Source organism: Protopterus annectens, chromosome 10.part0 (assembly GCF_019279795.1).
Source record: "Protopterus annectens isolate FY-2018-M chromosome 10.part0, PAN1.0, whole genome shotgun sequence".
Taxonomy (NCBI): domain Eukaryota; kingdom Metazoa; phylum Chordata; order Ceratodontiformes; family Protopteridae; genus Protopterus; species Protopterus annectens.
The window spans coordinates 1771664459-1771688229 of record NC_056744.1 but is presented as its reverse complement, the minus strand read 5'-3'; the positions used below and the strand labels follow the sequence as shown (position 1 = coordinate 1771688229).

The following is a 23771-nucleotide window of genomic DNA, read 5'->3' as shown; positions in this document are numbered from 1 at the left end:
TGTCACTATTAGACAGAGGCACAGTAAACTAAACTTTAAAAAAGGCACAGTATACTAAATCAAGGGGTTGGTGGCAAGCCAGACACAATCGGGCTAGGCTTATAAATGCCCCATGGCAGATAGCCTAGTATGAACCTATGAACCTATGAACCTAGACAGGGGGAGATATAGAGGCATTGTTAGGAATATCAACTAGGTACATAAAATGAAGTTATTCATGTGATATGGAAGTCAAGAGTTAAGAGGTAGGTAAGACTTGTTATTAACAACAGAGGGACCTCATCAGGACAACAGGACATCTGGGAGAAGTCATCACTCTGAAGATGGAAAAACAGAGGTTGTGGTCAAATAATGGCACCAGATTAAAAAGGAAGATAGAATAAAGGCTTGCAGTGAGATCAGCTAGGATTTAATGTTAGCAGCAGAACTAAAATGGGCATATCAGGGGATAATAGGTAAGTGGACAGGATACAGTGGATGGTAAGGTGAGATCCTACGCAGCCAGATATTCTGAAACATGATGGACAGAAGGGTGGACAGAAGGATGGAAGGAGGATTGCTCAGAAGACTAGTGTATAAAATGTGCAGAATTCTGACAGCCAAAGAAAAAATAATCTGTTCATGATTAGGAAACAGTGGTAGTAAGAACTGCAGAGCCAAATATTACAACTAGCACGGAGGCAGTACTGCAGCTGACAAGATATGCTACAAAAGTAAGGAACTTTAGAATAGTTGCATGCAAACGGCTGCAGAGGTATTTATATACCATTCAAACTGACAAAGATGTTTCCAGGAACATTGGCCAATTGTTAGAGATGTGATACTGGAGAGAGAGAGGTGGCAGGCTACATGTATTCTGGTGTATTCTGGAACTATGCAAGTCTTGTATATTTCAAGGAACAAATGCAGGGTTTAATGGATGAAATTTTAAATGCAGGGTTTAATGGATGAAATTTTGTCTGGCATAATCAAAGTTGATAAAGTGCTTTTTTATTGGGTTATAATCAACACTCCACAGTGGCCAGGACAGACTTCATCATATGAGTGTGACAGGTAAGAATTCCAAGCACAAGAATTGTAGATGCATGCACTTTTTCACAAAATATATCAAAAGCATTCCTGTCCTTGTCAGAAGTAAAGAGATTAATATTAACAAAATGATTAACAGCAGCTTGATTTACTAAACCTATAGCTGCTGGGTCAGGCCTGGGATTAAGATATAAAAAATAGAAAGACTGAAGAACCTTAGATAATCCATCTGTCTTTGGGGAGGGGCAGCAGGCTGACTGCCAGTGAAATTGCAGACTGTAAAAAAATCCTCCAAGCAGAAAGAGCAGGAAGAATAAGGGTAGCTTCAAGAAATTCCAGGTGTACAAAATCACAGTGGGACTAGAAACATCAGTGTTTTCCCACTGAAAATAAAATTAATTCTGGAAGTGGTCTCAGAGAAAGAGAATCCTTCACAGGGACTGTCCAAACATACACTCTCCTCAGAATGTGAATCAGAAACATGGGTGGTATTACATCATCTGTCCCTGCCACTCATTTACAGCTTTAGACTCTTGATTCAGAAATGTGGGAGGTATTATATCATCTGTCCCTGCCACTCATTTACAGCTTCAGACTCTAGATTCAGAAATGTGGGAGGTATTACATCATCTGTCCCTGCCACTCATTTACAGCTTCAGACTCTTGATTCAGAAATGTGGGAGGTATTACATCATCTGTCCCTGCCACTCATTTACTGCTTCAGACTCTTGATTCAGAAATCTGGGAGGTATTACATCATCTGTCCCTGCCACTCATTTACAGCTTCAGACTCTTGATTCAGAAACGTGGGAGGTATTACATCATCTGTCCCTGCCACTCATTTACAGCTTCAGACTCTAGATTCAGAAATGTGGGAGGTATTACATCATCTGTCCCTGCCACTCATTTACAGCTTCAGACTCTTGATTCAGAAATCTGGGAGGTATTACATCATCTGTCCCTGCCACTCATTTACAGCTTCAGACTCTTGATTCAGAAACGTGGGAGGTATTACATCATCTGTCCCCGCCACTCATTTACAGCTTCAGACTCTTGATTCAGAAACCTGGGAGGTATTACATCATCTGTCCCCGCCACTCATTTACAGCTTCAGACTCTTGATTCAGAAATCTGGGAGGTATTACATCATCTGTCCCTGCCACTCATTTACAGCTTCAGACTCTTGATTCAGAAACCTGGGAGGTATTACATCATCTGTCCCTGCCACTCATTTACAGCTTCAGACTCTTGATTCAGAAACCTGGGGGTATTACATCATCTGTCCCCGCCACTCATTTACAGCTTCAGACTCTTGATTCTCTTCAGGAAAAGAAGAATCATTTATCTTTTCACAGAAACAGCTGTATAATGTAGGGTCGAAGAGCCTGCCCTAAACCCTGAGTCACTGTGACAGGACAAGATGTATGTTTAGTCTTTTGTTTCTTTTTTACAGGAATTCCTGGGGAATCAGACACTGAATTGTCAACAACCCTTCCCTAGGGGTAGGCACAACTTTGTAGCTAAGCACAGAGACATTCCCTGTCACTTATCTGAGGACTGCCAGGAGGCCCTGCCAACGAAGGACATACCAACAGCCACAGAGAACATATCTGACCCAGGTCCATGGTAGCTGTGGGGACTACACCAGTGGGACCCAAGCAAAAAGGTGAGTGGTCCGAAGAACCTGCTTTGGCTACAGCACAGTCACCGATCTGTGGCTGAGGCAAAATATCAGCCGGTTGTGGTGAAAAAGGCTGTTTTACAATCTTTCATCTTTTTGCTGCTGGAAAAAGGTACAAGTTAGGACCTGGTAGGATATTCCTTGGATAAGCCTAAAAAGTGCCAGATTCTCAGGAAATGCTAGCAGTAGTACTCAGTAAAACAGGCAAGTTTTAAGAAACTAACATACTTGAGAATAAAACCCAGTAAAAAGCTCTGTAAACAATTACCCCTGTCCAAAAAAGTAAAATAATACCAGTTTCTCCACAGAAAAAAATAGTATTAATAAAATTTATCAACTTTTTATCACAAAAGTAAAAAAAAAAACGTGATACTCAGATTTAAAAGGGAACAAAAGTCATATAACAGTCAATAAAGATTGTTTTCCCTAGCTACAATATAATTTAAAAGTTAGGTTCCCATACCAAAAATAAAGTAGACATTTTTCCCCAAAGGGAACTTATCTGCTCACAAAGAACATTACTAGCTGACAATTGATATTTGAAAGCCCACAGAGGAGCACTCCCTGTGGTCACAGAAAAGTTCTGAAGGGTCCCATGCCCAAACCTATGTTTTAAACAGCTCAACTCAAGCTGGTTTTGGTGGATTATAGGTGCCCTGAAGCTTTGGAAGCTGTTTAGATGTTATTTCCTTGGCAGATTATATCTCATATAGCTTAGGTAGTGCAGCAGTCATCAAATGAAGAACAGCAAGGCTTATCAAATTCATGTTTCTTCAGTGGAGTGGTTGTGATAATGCTTCCAAGCAAGATCTCCAAGGATGAATTCTCAGGTGATCATAGAGAACTGTACAGGGGTCTATCTGCAATGGGCTAGAGGCCTTTGATTACATTATGCAGAGGCATGAACAAATGTCACTTTGGCCTATTGCATATCTAGCCTCTTGGATCATATAGGCATCCACAGTGAATTAGTAGGGCTTAATACAAAAACCCAATGCCCTACTATTCAGATTTTGGCTTTTCCTACTGTCTCTTCTACTTTACTCCTTCAGGAACAAATAGGCTGGAGACTGTGTTCATTGTGACACCAAAAGGCATGGTCTCTCACTCTCTCTCTCTATATATATATATATATATATATATATATACATACATATATATATATATATATATATATATATATACATACATATAAATATAAATATATATATATATATATATATATATGGTTTCACTTTACAATCCAGAAATACTGAAATATTGAAATTCAGTATCTCGAGACTGTAAAGCCGAAACTCCAAAAGCACAAAATTCAAAATCGCTACTGCTCACATACACACTCCACACACAAACAACCACACATACACCTTCCTCCATACACCACAAACCAACAAAACACACACAAACACAATAAAACAAACACACATGAGGACCCTACATATAAACAGGGGAGCAAGCCCCCCTATCACTCCCTCTACTTATATGTACTAAATCCGAGGTTGCACTAAAAACACAAATACACAAAAACCACCACTACACATTCTACACTCCCCTTGCACAAACACACATCACATACATACAAATACCACCACTCTCAACACTTACACACTCACAATCTTACCTACCTACCCTAACCCACACCTCAAAACTCCAAACACACTCACACACACTAAAATCCCTACCCAAAACCACTAGTAAAACATCACTTACCTGAATCTCCAGCTACATCCATAAACCACACCTGACATATCGAACACAGGGAATCCCACGTCACGTACGCACCTCCACAACTGTGGATTCAACATTTCCACATTCATAATTCTACACATTTGCACAACTGAACTTTCAGCACTTTGGTCTTGAGCTACTGAAATTCAGTATTTCAGTAGTGCAAGATTCTGAAGAGGAACTATATATATATATATATATATATATATATATATATATATATATATATATATATATATATAATATATGTCCCATTTGGTTAACCGAAAGTACAGTTAACCGAAACCCAATTTGCCAAGACCATTTAAATGAAAATGCAATGATCCAAAACCACAAAATGCCAAACCACAAAACAGTGACATTACACCTATGTCAGACTTTAACACAAAACAAGAAAATTCATAAGTTTTGCAGGGGGCAAGCACCCCTGCACCCCCACATTCCCTGCAACTTACATATACCAACTCCGAGAACTCACTACAGTGAAAGGAAGGGTAGATGTCTCGATCTACACTGCAGTGCGATCTCTATGTAAAAGTTACCAATGCCTTTTAAATAATTATACACCTACTGGCATACCTGCAGTAAAACTCCAACGGTATGGTACACCTGAATGTCCATACACTCCAAATTGCACTGCCAGCATCATGGGAAAAAGTTTGTGGAAACATAATTCGGCATTTTGAGGTTTTGGAGAACTCCATTTTCACATAACCGGTCCCGACAAATTGGTTTTTGATTAACTGTACTTTGGGTCAAACAAATGGGACCGATATATAAATAAATAAATAAATAAATAAATATATATATATATATATATATATATATCTGTATAAACTGTACTTTGGGTCAAACAAATGGGACCGATATATAAATAAATATATATATATATATATATATATATATATATATATATATATATATATATATATATATATATATATATATATATATATATATATATACACACACATACACGTATATACTGTATGTAACTAGACAGATACAGAAAGACACACACACACACACACACACACACACACACACACACACACACACACACACACACACACACACACACACTCACACATACACATATATAAGTCTACTATGACAATCATGAAGCCCACAAGCTGGAAAATCATAGTCTCAAGACCATTATATCAAAAGACCAAAACAGTGAAAAACACAACATTGAACTCCTGGAATTGTCCCCCTGCAGGCCCATGTTAGCACTCATTCCTTGATTTACATTGTATGATGGAAAATGAAAACTTTACATGTTTATCTTGCCATGAAGTTTACTCAATCAAACTCTACCAGCACCACAGTGCATATTTGTTACTGATTTCAATTTTTTCCTAACCCTGGATGTTCTCAAGTGGACATACATACTTATGCGATCTTATTTACTTGAAAAGTTATTTCTTACCCAAAATGCACTGTGAGGGTGGAGTTAATGAGATTACAATGCCCCACTCTATGTTGTTAAATCACAATCCAAATTACTTACAGTGGAAGTATTGAGAAATACTGTCAAGTATGAGAATCCTCAGTAAAACAATGTCAGTGACGTTTTGCAGTAACAATTGTATATGTGTTTCCTACATATGTGTTATATCATCTATTAAACTCTATTGAAAAAGGGCACAACAATAATTGAGATAACTTAGTCTTTCGAAAAAGGGATATTTTGTGAGTTTCAATTGCTTTCTTATTTCTCTGATTAAGACTGAGTGATATATTTCTTGGTTTACAATTTCAACTAACTAGGGAATTTGTTGTTATTAGTGGTTATCAGGTTTGTTCACCTTGAGACTATAAAAGGTTTAACAGGTTTATAACTCCAGGAAAGAGAAAGATTGCAGCCTTATACAACAGCAGAAAAATCAATGAGATGTCACTTTCGAGATTGAATACCTTTATATCATTAGTGGGTGTGAAATAGCAAAAAGAGCTAAGAGTAGTTTGCTGTGTTTGTTTTTCTTAGAAAAATACTTTCAGATGTGATAGGCATTATGATGCAAAAGAACTAGAGACAAATCCCTAATGAAATGATTGTGACATTTCATTCAGAACAATATGGTGTGCAGTGACAGAGCTGACTAGGACAGAAACTGCACAGAATGGGAAAAACTGCTAAATCATTTTTTTCATATATGAAGGTATGTGGATAATCCTCTAGGTATGGAAAAAGAATCTGAGAAAATTAAATGTTGCATTTGTTGCATACTTGTCTTTTAAGACAAGGTAGATATTTGAAAACAATTTACTAAAAATATGAAAGATATTCTTTGATGACAGAAACTGGTTGTAAGAGCTAGAGATGAAAAATAGACCCTTTATTAGCTAATTCCATAAAAAAGAAAATAAGGTTTTATGATTTATTTAAGATATAATCAAGGAAATAAAATTGTACATAAGAAAAAATTCTGACAACAACAGATTTTATAACTAATTTATATGGTACAGGAAAGACTACTCTGATGGATTGTGAGGATTAAAATGGTTGTCTGAAGAAGACAACATTAAGAAGAAAAGAACTATAGATTAGAATAGTTAGGTATAAGCTCTGACAAATATTAAAGGATGCACACCTCCAGGAAAGGCTAAGTTATAACTCATATAAAGAAGTGACAAGACAGCAAAATGCATCTTTCTTATCATTTTATAGTACTGGGGAGACAAACGAAGAGGTAGCTTAAAAAGGATTACATTATCTGTGTAAGAAAAACAATGCAAGGCAGAGAGAGAGAGAGACAAAGAGAGAGAAATAGAGAGACAAAGAGAGAGAGAGAGAGAGATGAGACATGGAAACCTATACTGTTATGCAACATAGATTGGAAGCATTAACTGAAAATTTTAAAACTGAGGTTGAATACAGTGTTGTAAAATAATAGAAAATAAGTTAACAGCATTCAAGGTTGAGAAGTTAAAAACAATTATTAGAATGTCAATGATAACAAGATGAGCCTTGGTTGGATAAAGTGCTCCCAAACACTTAAAAATATGAAATAATATAAACCAAAAGCTGATAATAAGTGAGAGAGCACAGCAGATCAATAAACCAGGATTCCTTGCTGAATATAAAGACTTTAATCCACAATTCCAATAACGACAACCATATAATGCTGCAGCTGATGAGCGCTTTCACTCACAAAATGAGTTTCTTCAGATCAAAATGCTGCTACCCATAATGCCCATATATATACAAATACATCAACAAAAATCAATTAACTATCAATTAATAATTAAAATTATATGTCGCATGATAAAACCATTAAAATTCATACATTCATAAAAACATGCCACTATAGATGAACTCATATAGTTTATACAAAGTGATTAAACAATTGTTAAGGGCTATGTTTAAAACTTCTAAAATACTATTCCTTTGTGTGTATATACCAACGTATATTGCAGTTAAAGCATAACATGTCAATAAATCAAAATATGAGCATCTAGACACCAATATTGTGGTTTCTATACAGAGTATTTAAAACATACTACCTATACTATCTGTGCTTAATGTTTATATTCCTTCTCTTCTTGAGAGCTGGTTTTATTGAAGCTCTCTCATTTAAGCCAGACCCCCTGTCAGCCCTCAGTCTCGTAATCCATTTACTTTCCCTATCTTCTGTGTGGTTCCTTATGTCACCACCTCTAGTACAAGGTTCAATTATTTCTAAAACCCTGAAAAGGAAAGTATGTGTATTCCCTAATTCTACTACGTGTTTGGCCAGTGCATTCTTTGTATTCCCTTTCCTCATATGGTATATATGCTCACGTATCCTATCCTTTAGCTGTCGATTCGTTTTGCCCACATAGAACGCATTGCATAACTGGCAGACTGCCAGATATACAATATTCATGCTAGTGCATGTTGCATCCACTTGGGTTTTGAACTGTATGTGGGAATCAGGGTGTACAAATAATGTACTACTGTCAATATATACACATTGGTTACAATGCCGACAAGCCTTCGTATAACAGGACTCAAATCCTTTCTCATCCTTCTTGGAATAGCATAGGAGTCTTTTCAAATTTAATTTATTCCTGTATAAAAAGCTTGGTTCATTCCCTACCACCTGTCTGATCCCATCATCTGTACATAATATAGACCAATGTTTATTAAATATATCCTTAAGATTTCTATTGTCACTAGTATATGGTAGTGAAATCCTAATAGCATTGCTGGCAGTTCGTTTATCATTGTCTAACGCAGGTCTAGGTCCATAGTATGGTGCTGCTCTGTTCTGCCTAAGCTCATGCATATCACTGAATTGTCTTCCAATCTCTCTATTACTATAGCCCCTATCCTTTAGTCTCTCTTTCAAGTCATGCATACCTACTTCAAAGCCTGCCTCAGTAGCATTGAGTCTAGAGACGCGCATGCCTTGTCCTCTAATTATGTTATTAAATATATGACTGGGATGCATGCTAGCTCTCAATAGTATAGTGTTACGATGGCATGGCTTCCGATATACCCCTGTATTCAACAATCCATTGTCCATTTTCTCAATAAACAAATCTAAAAAGTCTAATCTATGAGTTAAATGACACATTGTGAACACTAAATAATTGGTCAAACCATTAATCATTCCATGAAATTCATGTAACGAGTCAACATCTCCTCTCCATAGCATAAACACATCATCTACAAAACGTTTGTAGAATATAGTAGATCGTGTGAATTCATTGGTTCTAAATAGCACTTCATTCTCCCAATATGCCAAGAACATATTGGCATAGCTGTTTGTGCATGGCGTACCCATGGCAACCCCAGCTTGTTGTTTGTATATTATCTCATCAAACATAAAACATTGTTCTCAAGTACAATGTTTAACAACTGTGCCAATAGTTCTATGTGACTTGGTGTAAATGTGCTATTATCCAGTAGATATTGCCTAATATATCTGATGCCCAAATCATTGGGTAGTACTGTGAACAGTGATTGAATGTCAAACGTAACCAGTATCAGCTCATCACTGTTTATCCCACTCCTCATGCAGTCATAAAGTTCAAGTAAGAACTGCTTTGAATCCCTATGTATAGTCGGATTCGTATTCAACACAGGGCGTAGATGTTTCTCTATATATACAGATATATGTTCAGTGACCCAACCCTGTCCTGATACCACTGGTCTCATGGGTGGGTCACTGACATTTTTATGTATCTTTGGAAAACCTTGTATCACAGGAATAAGCGGGTTTGGAATCGTAAGATATTCAAACAAATCTTTGTCAATAATCCTGCCATTAAGCATGTCGAGAAGCTCATTCCCTATTTCCAATATAATACTTCTCACTACAGAGAGATCAATCCCTAAGTAAAATTTGTCACTTAATAATCTCATCATTGCTGAGTGATAGGATGTGGTGTCCATCACCACAACTTGACCTCCCTTGTCTGCTGGTCTGACTGTAATCGCCTTATTCAATTGCAGATCACGTAGACTTGCCCTCTCTCTCCTACTGAGATTATCCTTGTGCCTGAAATTGGGTGACAGGGTCGTTAGACCCAAGGTGAATAGCAGGAACATGAATGTAATGGAATCAGTACATGGTGGGATTCCTTTTCCATTACCTGTGAGGAAGGACAAGGGTTTGAGAAGAGGGAGATCCCTAAGCAGAGGGAGGCAAAAAAGGAAGGCCTCAGAGGAGTTTCATCCACAACATACGATAAAGAAAATGTGGAGGAACAAAATAGGACAATAAATGGGTTAAGTGTAATGAATGACAACACATATAAAGTTGATTCATTAGTTTGTAATATATCCAAGCATGAACTAACACAATCTGAAGTAAGTTTATTAGAGAAAGGGTTAAACTTTATTCCCAGTGGTTGTAGTAATCTAGTGGATACAGTGTTAGATACTAAGTTGTTTTGTCGGAATCTGATGCTCAAGTTATTATTTCAGAATAACATTACAGACACTGCGAATGGCAATGAGGCACCACTGACATTTAAAAGATTAAGTAGTTATGTACCAGTGAATCACCCACTGGTCGAGGCTTACCTGAAATTGACCGAAGATGAGTTACATAAATACTTTTATGGGAAGCCCAATTTCAGGCACAAGGATAATCTCAGTAGGAGAGAGAGGGCAAGTCTACGTGATCTGCAATTGAATAAGGCGATTACAGTCAGACCAGCAGACAAGGGAGGTCAAGTTGTGGTGATGGACACCACATCCTATCACTCAGCAATGATGAGATTATTAAGTGACAAATTTTACTTAGGGATTGATCTCTCTGTAGTGAGAAGTATTATATTGGAAATAGGGAATGAGCTTCTCGACATGCTTAATGGCAGGATTATTGACAAAGATTTGTTTGAATATCTTACGATTCCAAACCCGCTTATTCCTGTGATACAAGGTTTTCCAAAGATACATAAAAATGTCAGTGACCCACCCATGAGACCAGTGGTATCAGGACAGGGTTGGGTCACTGAACATATATCTGTATATATAGAGAAACATCTACGCCCTGTGTTGAATACGAATCCGACTATACTTAGGGATTCAAAGCAGTTCTTACTTGAACTTTATGACTGCATGAGGAGTGGGATAAACAGTGATGAGCTGATACTGGTTATGTTTGACATTCAATCACTGTTCACAGTACTACCCAATGATTTGTGCATCAGATATATTAGGCAATATCTACTGGATAATAGCACATTTACACCAAGTCACATAGAACTATTGGCACAGTTGTTAAACATTGTACTTGAGAACAATGTTTTTATGTTTGATGAGATAATATACAAACAACAAGCTGGGGTTGCTATGGGTACGCCATGCGCAAACAGCTATGCCAATATGTTCTTGGCATATTGGGAGAATGAAGTGCTATTTAGAACCAATGAATTCACACGATCTACTATATTCTACAAACGTTTTGTAGATGATGTGTTTATGCTATGGAGAGGAGATGTTGACTCGTTACATGAATTTCATGGAATGATTAATGGTTTGACCAATTATTTAGTGTTCACAATGTGTCATTCAACTCATAGATTAGACTTTTTAGATTTGTTTATTGAGAAAATGGACAATGGATTGTTGAATACAGGGGTATATCGGAAGCCATGCCATTGTAACACTATACTATTGAGAGCTAGCATGCATCCCAGTCATATATTTAATAACATAATTAGAGGACAAGGCATGCACGTCTCTAGACTCAATGCTACTGAGGCAGGCTTTGAAGTAGGTATGCATGACTTGAAAGAGAGACTAAAGGATAGGGGCTATAGTAATAGAGAGATTGGAAGACAATTCAGTGATATGGATGAGCTTAGGCAGAACAGAGCAGCACCATACTATGGACCTAGACCCATGCTAGACAATGATAAACGAACTGCCAGCAATGCTATTAGGATTTCACTACCATATACTAGTGACAATAGAAATCTTAAGGATATATTTAATAAACATTGGTCTATATTATGTACAGATGATGGGATCAGACAGGTGGTAGGGAATGAACCAAGCTTTTATACAGGAATAAATTAAATTTGAAAAGACTCCTATGCTATTCCAAGAAGGATGAGAAAGGATTTGAGTCCTGTTATACGAAGGCTTGTCGGCATTGTAACCAATGTGTATATATTGACAGTAGTACATTATTTGTACACCCTGATTCCCACATACAGTTCAAAACCCAAGTGGATGCAACATGCACTAGCATGAATATTGTATATCTGGCAGTCTGCCAGTTATGCAATGCGTTCTATGTGGGCAAAACGAATCGACAGCTAAAGGATAGGATACGTGAGCATATATACCATATGAGGAAAGGGAATACAAAGAATGCACTGGCCAAACACGTAGTAGAATTAGGGAATACACATACTTTCCTTTTCAGGGTTTTAGAAATAATTGAACCTTGTACTAGAGGTGGTGACATAAGGAACCACACAGAAGATAGGGAAAGTAAATGGATTACGAGACTGAGGGCTGACAGGGGGTCTGGCTTAAATGAGAGAGCTTCAATAAAACCAGCTCTCAAGAAGAGAAGGAATATAAACATTAAGCACAGATAGTATAGGGTAGTATGTTTTAAATACTCTGTATAGAAACCACAATATTGGTGTCTAGATGCTCATATTTTGATTTATTGACATGTTATGCTTTAACTGCAATATACGTTGGTATATACACACAAAGGAATAGTATTTTAGAAGTTTTAAACATAGCCCTTAACAATTGTTTAATCACTTTGTATAAACTATATGAGTTCATCTATAGTGGCATGTTTTTATGAATGTATGAATTTTAATGGTTTTATCATGCGACATATAATTTTAATTATTAATTGATAGTTAATTGATTTTTGTTGATGTATTTGTATATATATGGGCATTATGGGTAGCAGCATTTTGATCTGAAGAAACTCATTTTGTGAGTGAAAGCGCTCATCAGCTGCAGCATTATATGGTTGTCGTTATTGGAATTGTGGATTAAAGTCTTTATATTCAGCAAGGAATCCTGGTTTATTGATCTGCTGTGCTCTCTCACTTATTATCAGCTTTTGGTTTAAATTATTAGAATGTGTTTAGCATATAATGTAAGTCATAAATATGGATAAGAAAGGAGGAAATTACTATCATGTAGTATTTCAAAAAAATGACAGTTCATCAGAAAGTATTGAGGAATATTCTGGAAGTATATGGATATAGCAGGAAATTGCCGAATATCTGTACTGAACCACTGTATTTTAACAAATACCTTTTGTAAATGAATGACCAGGGAAACAAATAGTATGAACTGAAGAATAAAACAAGGGTTATCATAAAAATGGAAACCTATTTTCCTTAATAAATAATGTCATAGTATTACTATGTAAAGACAAACTCAGTCAAAGAAGGTGGAAATGTGTACATAGTTAAAGTTAAGTCTGTTCTGGTGAATGCAGATGATGTGATGTTAATTACAGATACTGTTACTTGGAAACAGTTGTAATATTACTGTTAAGAGTTCGGAAAATGGATTGATTGTGAAAAAGAATAAAGCCAAAAAAATTTGGACAGCAAGGTCAGGGACCATATTTTACAAAAGAAGAGATGCATATCTTAGGAATTACTTCTGTGCAGCAAGAAAATGCAATGCAGGGTTGGATGAAAGACCAAAGAGAGTAAAGAGTTATTATACAATGGAGAAAAACGCCATGTCTGATTTTAAATTTTAAAAGGAATGTAATACAATATTAGTAGGAGTGAAGTGTTATAAATAAGCTGACAACTGCATGTTATTCCTGCAGGATGTAGAGGGGATGCTGCCTCCTGTGTTAACAATCTTAGAAAAGTTCAGAAGAGAACTAGGGTTGTGGTATAGTCATATGAAGTCCCTGTTAATAGGGGTCTGGAAAGGAGTGTAAAATCCAATAGGCTTGCTATGGTTGGGGGAAGGGGAGAATGGAATGACCTGGTAGAGACAAGCAAGGAGAAAAATGAGAGGAGGTACATAATATAATAAAAGGGATGTTAGCCAAGAGGACTGACTGGGTGAATACAAAGAGTGGGAGAGGTAGTATTGGTGATGGTGTTACCAGCATGGATTTACCGAGTCACATACAGATAAAACCATCTACAGTGTGGCTGCGTGGAATACAGACAGAATGTTTTAAATTTTTTTTAGAGAAGTAAGAAAAAAATGATTGTGAAGGAGAGAATGAGACCAAGGAATGTGGTGGGGGATGGGACATGCCCATGTTTAGAAGGTATGCAGTGGCAGCAAATATGGTGCAAAGACTAAGGGATGTGGTGAATGAGAGGGTGAAAGGTGATAAGACAGTGATAAGATTAAGGGAAGGGGTATATTTATACAGACAGAGACTCAATGGGGGTATATTTGAAGATGTTTATTAAGAAGGTAAGACTTTTAGGGGATGTAAGATGTGAGTGACAGCAACAAGGGTTTTGAAAGGTACTAGCACAATGGGAAAACAAAGGATTGTGGTATACAGAACAGTTACAAGGACAGAGGAATGAAGGACAATTTAGGACTTTTGAATAAAGAAGAGAGTCTTCTGATACAAGGCAGAAGAAGGGGACAGAATGATGTACAGAGGAGGGGTCAGATAGGCAGTGGAGGAAGAGAAAGAAGAGAGGAAGTGTAGTAGACTGAGGAAGGCAAGATGTAAGGGATCTTAGTGGGGAAAAATAAGGAAAGAAAAACTGGCACACATATACACTTCTAGGAGAACTGGGAAATCCATATTTGAAAAAGAATTTCAGTGATCAGAGAACTACCGGGAAGGCAATTTTTATAACTACATTCCTTTTTATTGTTGCTGTTACAGTCTGACTAAAATCACTGTATATACTTTCATATTCGTCCTTATGGAAATGTGTACTGAGATCTGTGATGCTGCTCCGTTATTACTTAATTCATTGCCCTTCCTCCCTGGATGTATCGTTTACTTAGTTATGATAACAGGCATCATTTCTGTCACTTTTGCTATCCTTGTCGATGTAACCCTTGTATTATTGTTCCTTTATCTACCGCACTTGCCTGTTTTTCATTGCTTGCTAGATTTATTTATAAATCATACTGCTTCTTGAAAAGTTACAATATATATCATTCTTCTTTCTGTTTATTAAATATCAAATTAACAACAAAAAAAAAAAGAAAAGAGAAATAGCCTAGTACCTCCATTAAATGAATCTAAACATCAAATGCTAGGTGCTACCGGCATATCTCTGCATACCACAGAGGCCATGACGATACCAGGGTGGTAGTCATGTACCCAGCATTGCACTAGATTACATTAGTTCTGAATGATGTCTGTAGTTAAATATGTAAAGTAAACAACAGTTAATGTTTTGGAGGTCACTGGCTGTGGTCTCAGATTTTACTGAAGGTCCTCTGCTATTATAAACAGAAGTTCTGACAGAAATACCCCAGTTGGTCATTACATGTGCTTTAGCATGACTGGCATAGTGTATGTGATTTTAGTACAAATTATTGTTTCATTGCTATAAAGAATATGCATCAAGGGAGAATTCTGTCCAATAAGCAGTTAGGTAAATGGACAAAGAGCTCTTTAGCCAGCAAGTAGACAACTCTTTGGGGAATTTGCTTATCTAACTTGTATGAATCATAAAAAACAAGGTAGCCTACATGGACAATTTTGCTTGTTTTACGGTTCTGTCAGGTGGTACAGAATCATAACAACAATGAAAAAGAACATTAGAGTAAAAACATTACTTACTATGAGTGCTGGGCTTCAGAGGAGCTAGGAAATGATGCTGTGCTGATACAACACTAAGGAAACACAGACATGAAATGGCCTAGTTTTCCTTCCTACCTGTATGAGGTTAATTTCCCCGTATGAAATTGATGGTTGCAGTTAGCCTGCTTCGTTACAGATATTGCTAGGACTGTCTGCATACCCTGCACAGATAACAATAAAATACTTTTGAAAATATACTAACCCTAAACTGGTTTGGAACATGGGTTTGTGCACTTTACTTTTTACATTTTTTTAATGTTGTTCTGCTTCATTTTAATGTGTAACTATATAAAAATGAGACCCTTGATTTTGTCATATTTCTCTCTGCTTGTTGAAAGGCTGAGCTAAGAAATAGAATTGTAGAAGTCTACAAGCATATAAGATGCTTTTTAAATATATAGCTTATGGAATCATTGATTGTACTTCTCTCTGAAACATCTGCATTTGCTTTTTCTGAACTATTTTGTTTTATGTTTGACTTTTATTCCTTACCTTTGGCTTCAAGATTTCCTCTAAAGACCTGCTTACCCTGCAGTCCTTGGATTTTAATAGTTAATAAGGCTACACTATTACAAAGACTACTCCATATGTCTTAACCACTGAATGTATTCCATTTGACTATAAAGGAAACAAAATAATGACTGGTGTTAAATTTTAAATTTTTGTATTTGACTCATGCTTTTACTGAAACTTTACTCATGGACCTGCAATGGCACAGGACTTACCTTACTGAATGCTTTTTCTAGTGTCAGGTTTAAGTGCCCTCTGCTTGTCCAAAACAGCCTTTGCAGTTTTTTCAGCTCCTTTATTTTAGCTTATATTCATTTGCATTACTTTTTTCTCAGCAGATCCAAATTATTGCTTTTATTTATTGTATTCTTAATGAAAAATGTTTAATTCAACGAATACTTAATTTGCAAGGTAATTAATTGGCATGTTCTTTGTACGGGCCAATGTTTTTCATGCTTGCCTCTTTATTACAATATGTTTTGGATGCATACATTTTTGTTAACTGGTGGTTTACACTTAAGTCAGGTGAGTACTGGGCCTTCCTTATTCCTGTTCCTTATTGTATTAGTCAGACATTTTAAAACTCACTTTACCTGTCCTACAGGTCTTCCCTTTGTATGAAACCCATCTGACTGCCTGGTTAGCAAAGAAGAGACATCTTTAAGATGCTACAGGGTGATAATTATAAAGTGTCATGAAGGCTGTAGCATCTTAAAGATGCCTTTAAGATTCTACAACCCCCATGACACTTTATAATAAGATGCTACAGGGTGATAATTATAAAGTGTCATGGGGGTTGTTTTGCATGTATACTAACGTGGAGCGCAGTACTGGGGTTAGACTGACCAGGTGCCAACAGAATATGAAACGCAGTTATGAAAGGAGTCCTACCTGCCTAGAAGACATACCTCTGGAATCAGGTAACCATCATCGAACATTAAACAGGACTTGCTCCATAGTCCTTTCTGTAGCTTTGCTATGTAATGCTAGATACATTCAGAGCTAGCCCATTATTGTTTTAGATCTGCTTGACTTGTTTAACTGGTATTTATCATGGAAAGCCATCTAGATGGCAGTTTTGAATCTCAGTTTGCTGCATCCATTCTAAGAGAACTCCATGTGAATAGCAGCCCTAGACAGAGCACTATCACATATGGTGCGACCGTATGTTTTTTGCCAAAGATGATGTAAACTGGGTGAATTGTGATCCCCACTGACCACTTTCAAGATCAGACTTTTGTTACAGTAGTTGAAAGAAATGCTGATTGCATACAATCATAGCAATTATGTACAATTATACAACGACCCCCATTAATATTCAAAAACGTGCACAATGATTGGCCAGCGTGCACATTGTAAATCCGAGTTATAGTAATGGAAAAAGGTCCGGTCGCCCAGACTTTTTCCATTACTATAACTCTTACAGCAACACTGTCTCGCTATGTTAAACGAGTTTAACATAGCGAGACAGCTTTAAAAAAAGCAACGGAGATTCTCCGTTTCTTTTTTTAAAGCTGTCTCGCTATGTTAAACCCATTTAACATAGCAAAACAGTTTGTAAAAAGCAACGGAGATCTTGCTTTCTCCGTTGCTTTTTTTCAAAACTGTCTTGCTATGTTAAATGGGTTTAACATAGCGAGACAGCTATAAAATCAGCAACAGAGATTTCCGTTGCTTATTTTATAGCTGTCTCGCTATGTTAAACCCATTTAACACAGCGAAACAGTTTGTAAAAAGCAATGGAGATCTTGCTTTCTCTGTTGCTTTTGCCCACAGCAATGGAGATCTTGCTTTCTCTGTTGCTTTTGCCCACAGCTGTGATGTACTGCGTAGGTGTGCACATGTGCAGTACATCAGAACTGCCACAGAATACCAGACAGCTGCGGAAGGGCAGCAAGGAGGCATTATACAATGCCATTATTTAAGAAAAGTAATTATTTTTTTTCTTAAATAATGTCATTATAATAACAATAACCACTTCTGGGTGTGGGTAATGCTGGATTTACCACGGTTGGCTTTGTTTGGCCACTCGGCCGCCTCGTGACCAAACCACACCAACCATGGGTAAATCCAGCATTACCCACACCCAGGCGTGGGTTATTGCTATAATACACTTTAGAGAAGTGAACAATATGTTCAGCAAGGAAGTTAGAAAAACAAAATAACTAGATGTACTGTAGCTATTTACAAAATGTAGAGAGTATCTCTAGCCAGGATTAAAGGAGAAAAGCTCACCTGGGAAGAAGAGAGTGAATGAAAGATGTAGAAGGTACATCTTCTTCTCGTTTGGCCGTTCCCATTAGGGGTCGTCACAGCGGATAATCTGTTTCTATTTCTTCCTGTCCTCTGCATCTTGCTCTGTCACACCAACCACCTGCATGTCCCCTCTCACCATATCCATAAACCTTATCTTAGGCATTCCACTTTTCCTCTTACCTGGCAGCTCCATCCTTAGCCTCCTTTTCCCAATATACCCAGCATCCCTCCTCAGCACATGTCCAAACCAGCGCAATTTCACCTCTCTGACTTTGTCTCCAAACCTTCCAACCTGGGCTGACCCTCTAATATACTGATTCCTAATCCAGTCTTTCCTCATCACACCCAGTGCAAATCTTAACATCTTTAACTCTGCCACATCAAGCTCTGACTCCTGCCTTTTTATCAATGCTACTGTCTCCAACCCATATAACATAGCTGGTCTCACTACCCTCTTGTAGATCTTCGCTTTCACTCTTACTGGTACCTGTCTGTCACAAATCACTCCTGACACTCTTCTCCATCCACTCCATCCTGCCTGTACTCTCTACTTCACCTCTCTTCCACACTCACCATTACTCTGAACTGCTGATCCCAAGTACTTAAACTCATCCGCCTTCGCCAACTCTACTCCCTGCCTATGTGTAGAAGATACTTGTGAGTGTGAAATAAAGGATAGCAGAGATGGAGAGGTGATGGCAGTTACTGTGTTACAATTTAACTGATACATTTCATCCTTTGCATTCTCCTGGAATTTTTAATGTATCTCAAGATGCACACAGTTTCTACTTCGCAGATCACACTCCTATTTTCAGAAAACATCCTCCTCCTCACTTGCAAGTCATGGTTCACACACACACACACACACACACACACACACACACACACACACACACACACACACACACACACACACACAAAAGAGAATAATAATATACTGTACAGTCTGATCCAGATTGAAAGCTTCCATTTTCACCTTCAAAAATTCCTCCTTTAATATATTTGTATGATTTTCATACATTTTAGCGATAGACTTTTTTTCCAAACAGGGACTTAAGTTCTAATTTTTGACACATAATGCAGACAGAATTTCAAAATGCACATGCCTGCTGTAGCCAAATGATTCATTTCCATTCTGTGACCAGCCTCTATGTCTTTCTCCTTGTCTTTCTGGAATGACCCAACCACATCTATAGCTGCAGAAATAAGGCATCCCTATCAAATTCAGCACTCAGGGGTGGGTTCATTTTATTAAATACAGTGCATAGAGAAATCTGATTTTTTCCAAGATGGACAGTTAGAGAATCTTGAAAAGGACAAAGCTATACCTGCAGCTCAATACAAAATCTAAAAGAGTATTTCTTCAGATGTATATATCAGTATTACACGTGACAGGTGCCTGAAGGTAAAAACAAAACCTGCTATAAAATGCATTGGAGGATCCTGGTTTTCCACAACAAGCACCTCCATATTTCACAAATCTGGGCAAGTTAAAATCTCTTGATGTCCACCAAAACCAAGTATTTATAGGGACTAGGTGTCACCTGGTTTGTAAATGTTATATTCAAGTCCATGTTTATTCAGAACAAACAGATGTAGGAGTGTCTTGCATTACATACCCTTGTACTGATGGACTATGCCTAGTGGATGTTTGCAGACACTTTCTCATCTGCAATAAGTAAGAACACCAAGATGTTTCCATCACGTTTTTTGGTCTGTCCCACACTCTGTCAGGTACAGTATGTATAGCATTAAAACTGTGTGTAGCCTTAAGAGAGTGCAAATCACATGGCATTGGCTCCATCTTGTGCCGGCTGCACTAAACACTTGAGCAGGGAATGTCACCCAAACCTCTGTCTTGGTTTGTTCACTCAGCTATCTGGACAATTTTCATTAATAAATACTACATGACGGTATAGTTGGTCCTGAAGCTAGAACTACCTTTAGGGTGACTTTCTTAAAATCACATTCTTCATTGAAAAAAATCATAGTCTGTCTCACAACATGCAGTTATGATGTTCTCTTCCTTGACATAATATCCAAAATGCATATTTGTCAAAACTTTCTCCTGTTTTTCAAAGTAGCTTCACCACTGTTTTCCATTTTGCATGACTTTCACATTAAGAAAGGGAATAATACCGTTACCTATTTTATTTATTCTTTCCTCCACCTACTTACTTAATTGCTAATGATTTTTTTCTTATTTATTAATTCTTTACCATAGGTAAAATTCTGATTTACCTGGATCTTATTCATTTCCTGCAAGGGTTAAATTCATTGGAGGAAACATTGTTTATACACAGTCACTACACTTATTTCCAAAGTACTTTTTAGAGAGGGGGAATTGAAGCTGGAAGTACCTTACTGTTTTCTCTGTTAAATCACACTCAACCTTAGTGAACAAAAAAACTCGTAAACTGTCTCATAACATACAGTGACATCACCCTTCATTGACATAATATGAAAATTAGTATTTGTCAAACTTTCTTCCTGTTTTCCATTTTGTGTGATACTTCCGAATTGAAAAAAAATATCCTCTAAATGATTAAATTGTTTATTGTTTATTCCTTTATTTATTTGTTTTCATTTGTTTACTGGCTCTGTTTTAGCTTGACGTTACAGCAGTTAAAGGAAACGTTGGTATATATACAAGAACCTTAACATTATTGGGTAGGGTTAATGCATTACTGTAGCTGTTTAGTAGCTAGCTGTAGCAAGGTTTAAAGGATTAAAGCTCAACTGCAATGAAAGAGTGAGTGAGGGATGTAGACCATAAATGCGAGTGTGAAGTGTGCGATAGGACAGGAGGAAATGTTATGGCAGTTACTGCATCACTTACAATTCTGGATCAGGAACATTTCATCCTCCCAATTCTTTAGGAAGTGCTAACGTATCCCAGATACTCTAGACTTATCATCTTCTCAAACATAATTACAGAACATGTTTCTAACTATTTTCAAAAGAATAACATATACTATGGAAGGGCTTGAAATGCATACAGCAATGAAGACAATACAAACATGATCTGTTAATACCCTCAAATGCTTCTCTTAACCCATCAGTTTCTGCCTTCAAATATCCTATTTTAATCTATTATTTGCATTTTCATTTTTCTTATTGGAAGATTTTTCTAGTCAAATTTCTGAAAAACAATGCAGAGACAAATACAAAATACACGCACCTGCTGTAGCAAAGAGATTCATTTCTGCACTGTCAGCTTCTCCATCTTGCTCATTCACCTCCTGATTTGTATCTTCCATAATCGTATCTGCAGAAATAAATGGCTCATGTCAAATTTAGATCAATATGATGATGTACAGCTCTTAGGAAACTGATTTTTCTAAGGTCCACAGCAAGAGAATATTTTTCCAAAACGGCAATACCTGCAGATTTATTCAAGAAAAACGGTAAAAGTATGTTTCTTCAAGTGTATACACCAGTTTTATAGTACTGAACAAGTGGAAGGCATTAGAACCTGAAAGCAAACATAAAACCTATTATGAACTAAACTGGGAACCACAACTTCTCCCTGAATATTTTACAGTTCTGAGTAAGTCAAAATCTCCCAATATCCCCTGAAAACTCACACTTTTATGGAGTCTGTGTTATCTGGTTCACAAAACCATATGATCAAGTTTGTGCATATGAAAAACAAACTTACAAAATAAGTTCATGCATTACATGATCCCCCCTCTACTTTGCTCCAGGGTCTCTGCAACCACTCAACAGCATGGAATTAGTAACAACACTATGATGTCACTAGCAAGTTTATTATTGAATCTCACTATTGCTTTAAGAATGAATGTAGCCTTAAGGGAATGCATGTCGTATGTGGTATTGCTTCCAGTTTGTGCCACATGCAGTGAAGAGATTGAGCAATGATATGACCAGAGACTCTGACTCTCTTTGTTTACTCAAATACAGTAAAAATATTCTAAATAAATATTACATGATGTAAGAAAGGGTCTTGAAACCAGAAATACTTTCATAGTTTTGCTTTTAAATCACACTCCACTTTACTGAACTATAATCTAAAGGCCAGTTTCACAATGCATTAATCATAATCTTCATCATAAAGTGCATATTTGTCAAATCTTTCTCCCCTTTTTAAAAGAATAGTCACCAGTGTTTTCAATTTTGTATCATAGTCTCAAACTGAGAAAAGAAGTAATACTACAATTTATGCACTCATGTATCTATTTGGTTGTTGTTAACTGGCATAGAAAACTGATCTAGTTGGTCCTTTTTGGGTTCAGCTTGAAAATTCATTAATTCTAGAAAATATTGCTTCTAATCATAGCAATTATGAATAAGGCAGATTTAGGTAAGTGAGAATTGTATATACCTTAGAATTAACAGTGTAGTTAGGATAACAAAATCATTACACATTCTGTAGGCAATCACAAAGTATATACAGTAGCTGCTACAGGGCTGAGAAGGTAATTGACGGGTTTACAAGTTAACATGAATATGAGGTGTGAGACAGGAGAGGAAAAGAATTGGTGATTTTTATTTACTGTATCATTATATACTCCAGGGGTGGATATATTTTGTCCTTAAAAATAACCAGACAACCACCAAACAAAATGACAGATGATATTACAAGTTTATTTGATGATGGTCTAGGAAGAAGTCTATTTATGCTGACAATAGATCAGTTTTCCTTACTTAATCTACTAAACTACACCCACCACACTATTATAGATATAAAACCATGTGACACCTTTTAATAATCATATCACCAAGAAAATTTGAAAAAAATGAAGCAACACAAATAAATCAAATCACTTAAATCCTTCTAGCGAAGGAATATGAAATTACTTATTACAAAATAAAATGGGTACTACTTAAACAAGAAAATGTATAAATGTATCAAGATGTATATTGAGAGGACAAAATCTGTACTAAAATATACTGACAGCATCATCTGAAAAAAAAAAAAAAACTTTAGCTTGAAATTTTGAAGTAGAACAAATATAAGCAGCCAGGGCTAATGTGTATGTGAAAAACAACACCCATGAAGTATGTATAACCACATGTATATATACATACATGCACACACACACACACACACACACACACACATATATATATATATATATATATATATATATATATATGTATGTATGTATTAGACACTGTCTATGTTTTTCTAAACCAGTGCCTGTAAAAAATAGCACCTCTTTTGAAAATGCTCCCTAAACCTTCTTTAATAACTTAATCTGACATGCATATAACAAATATTACCTCAGTTGTCAAAACCCTCATTTATATGAAAAAACAGCACCTCTTAGATACATGTGTATGTGTGGAATAGCAAATCC

The 23771-nt window shown here is 36.7% G+C and overlaps 1 protein-coding gene across 1 annotated transcript in view; it reads right to left on the bottom strand.

Moving 5' to 3' along the window:
- The window catches only part of LOC122814486, a 466448-nt gene that overhangs the window by 284961 nt on the left and 157716 nt on the right, over window positions 1–23771 (bottom strand). The window contains exon 5 of the mRNA XM_044087061.1: window positions 21629–21715. Coding sequence (XP_043942996.1) covers window positions 21629–21715 — 87 coding nt within the window. The remainder of the gene's footprint in view (window positions 1–21628; window positions 21716–23771) is intronic.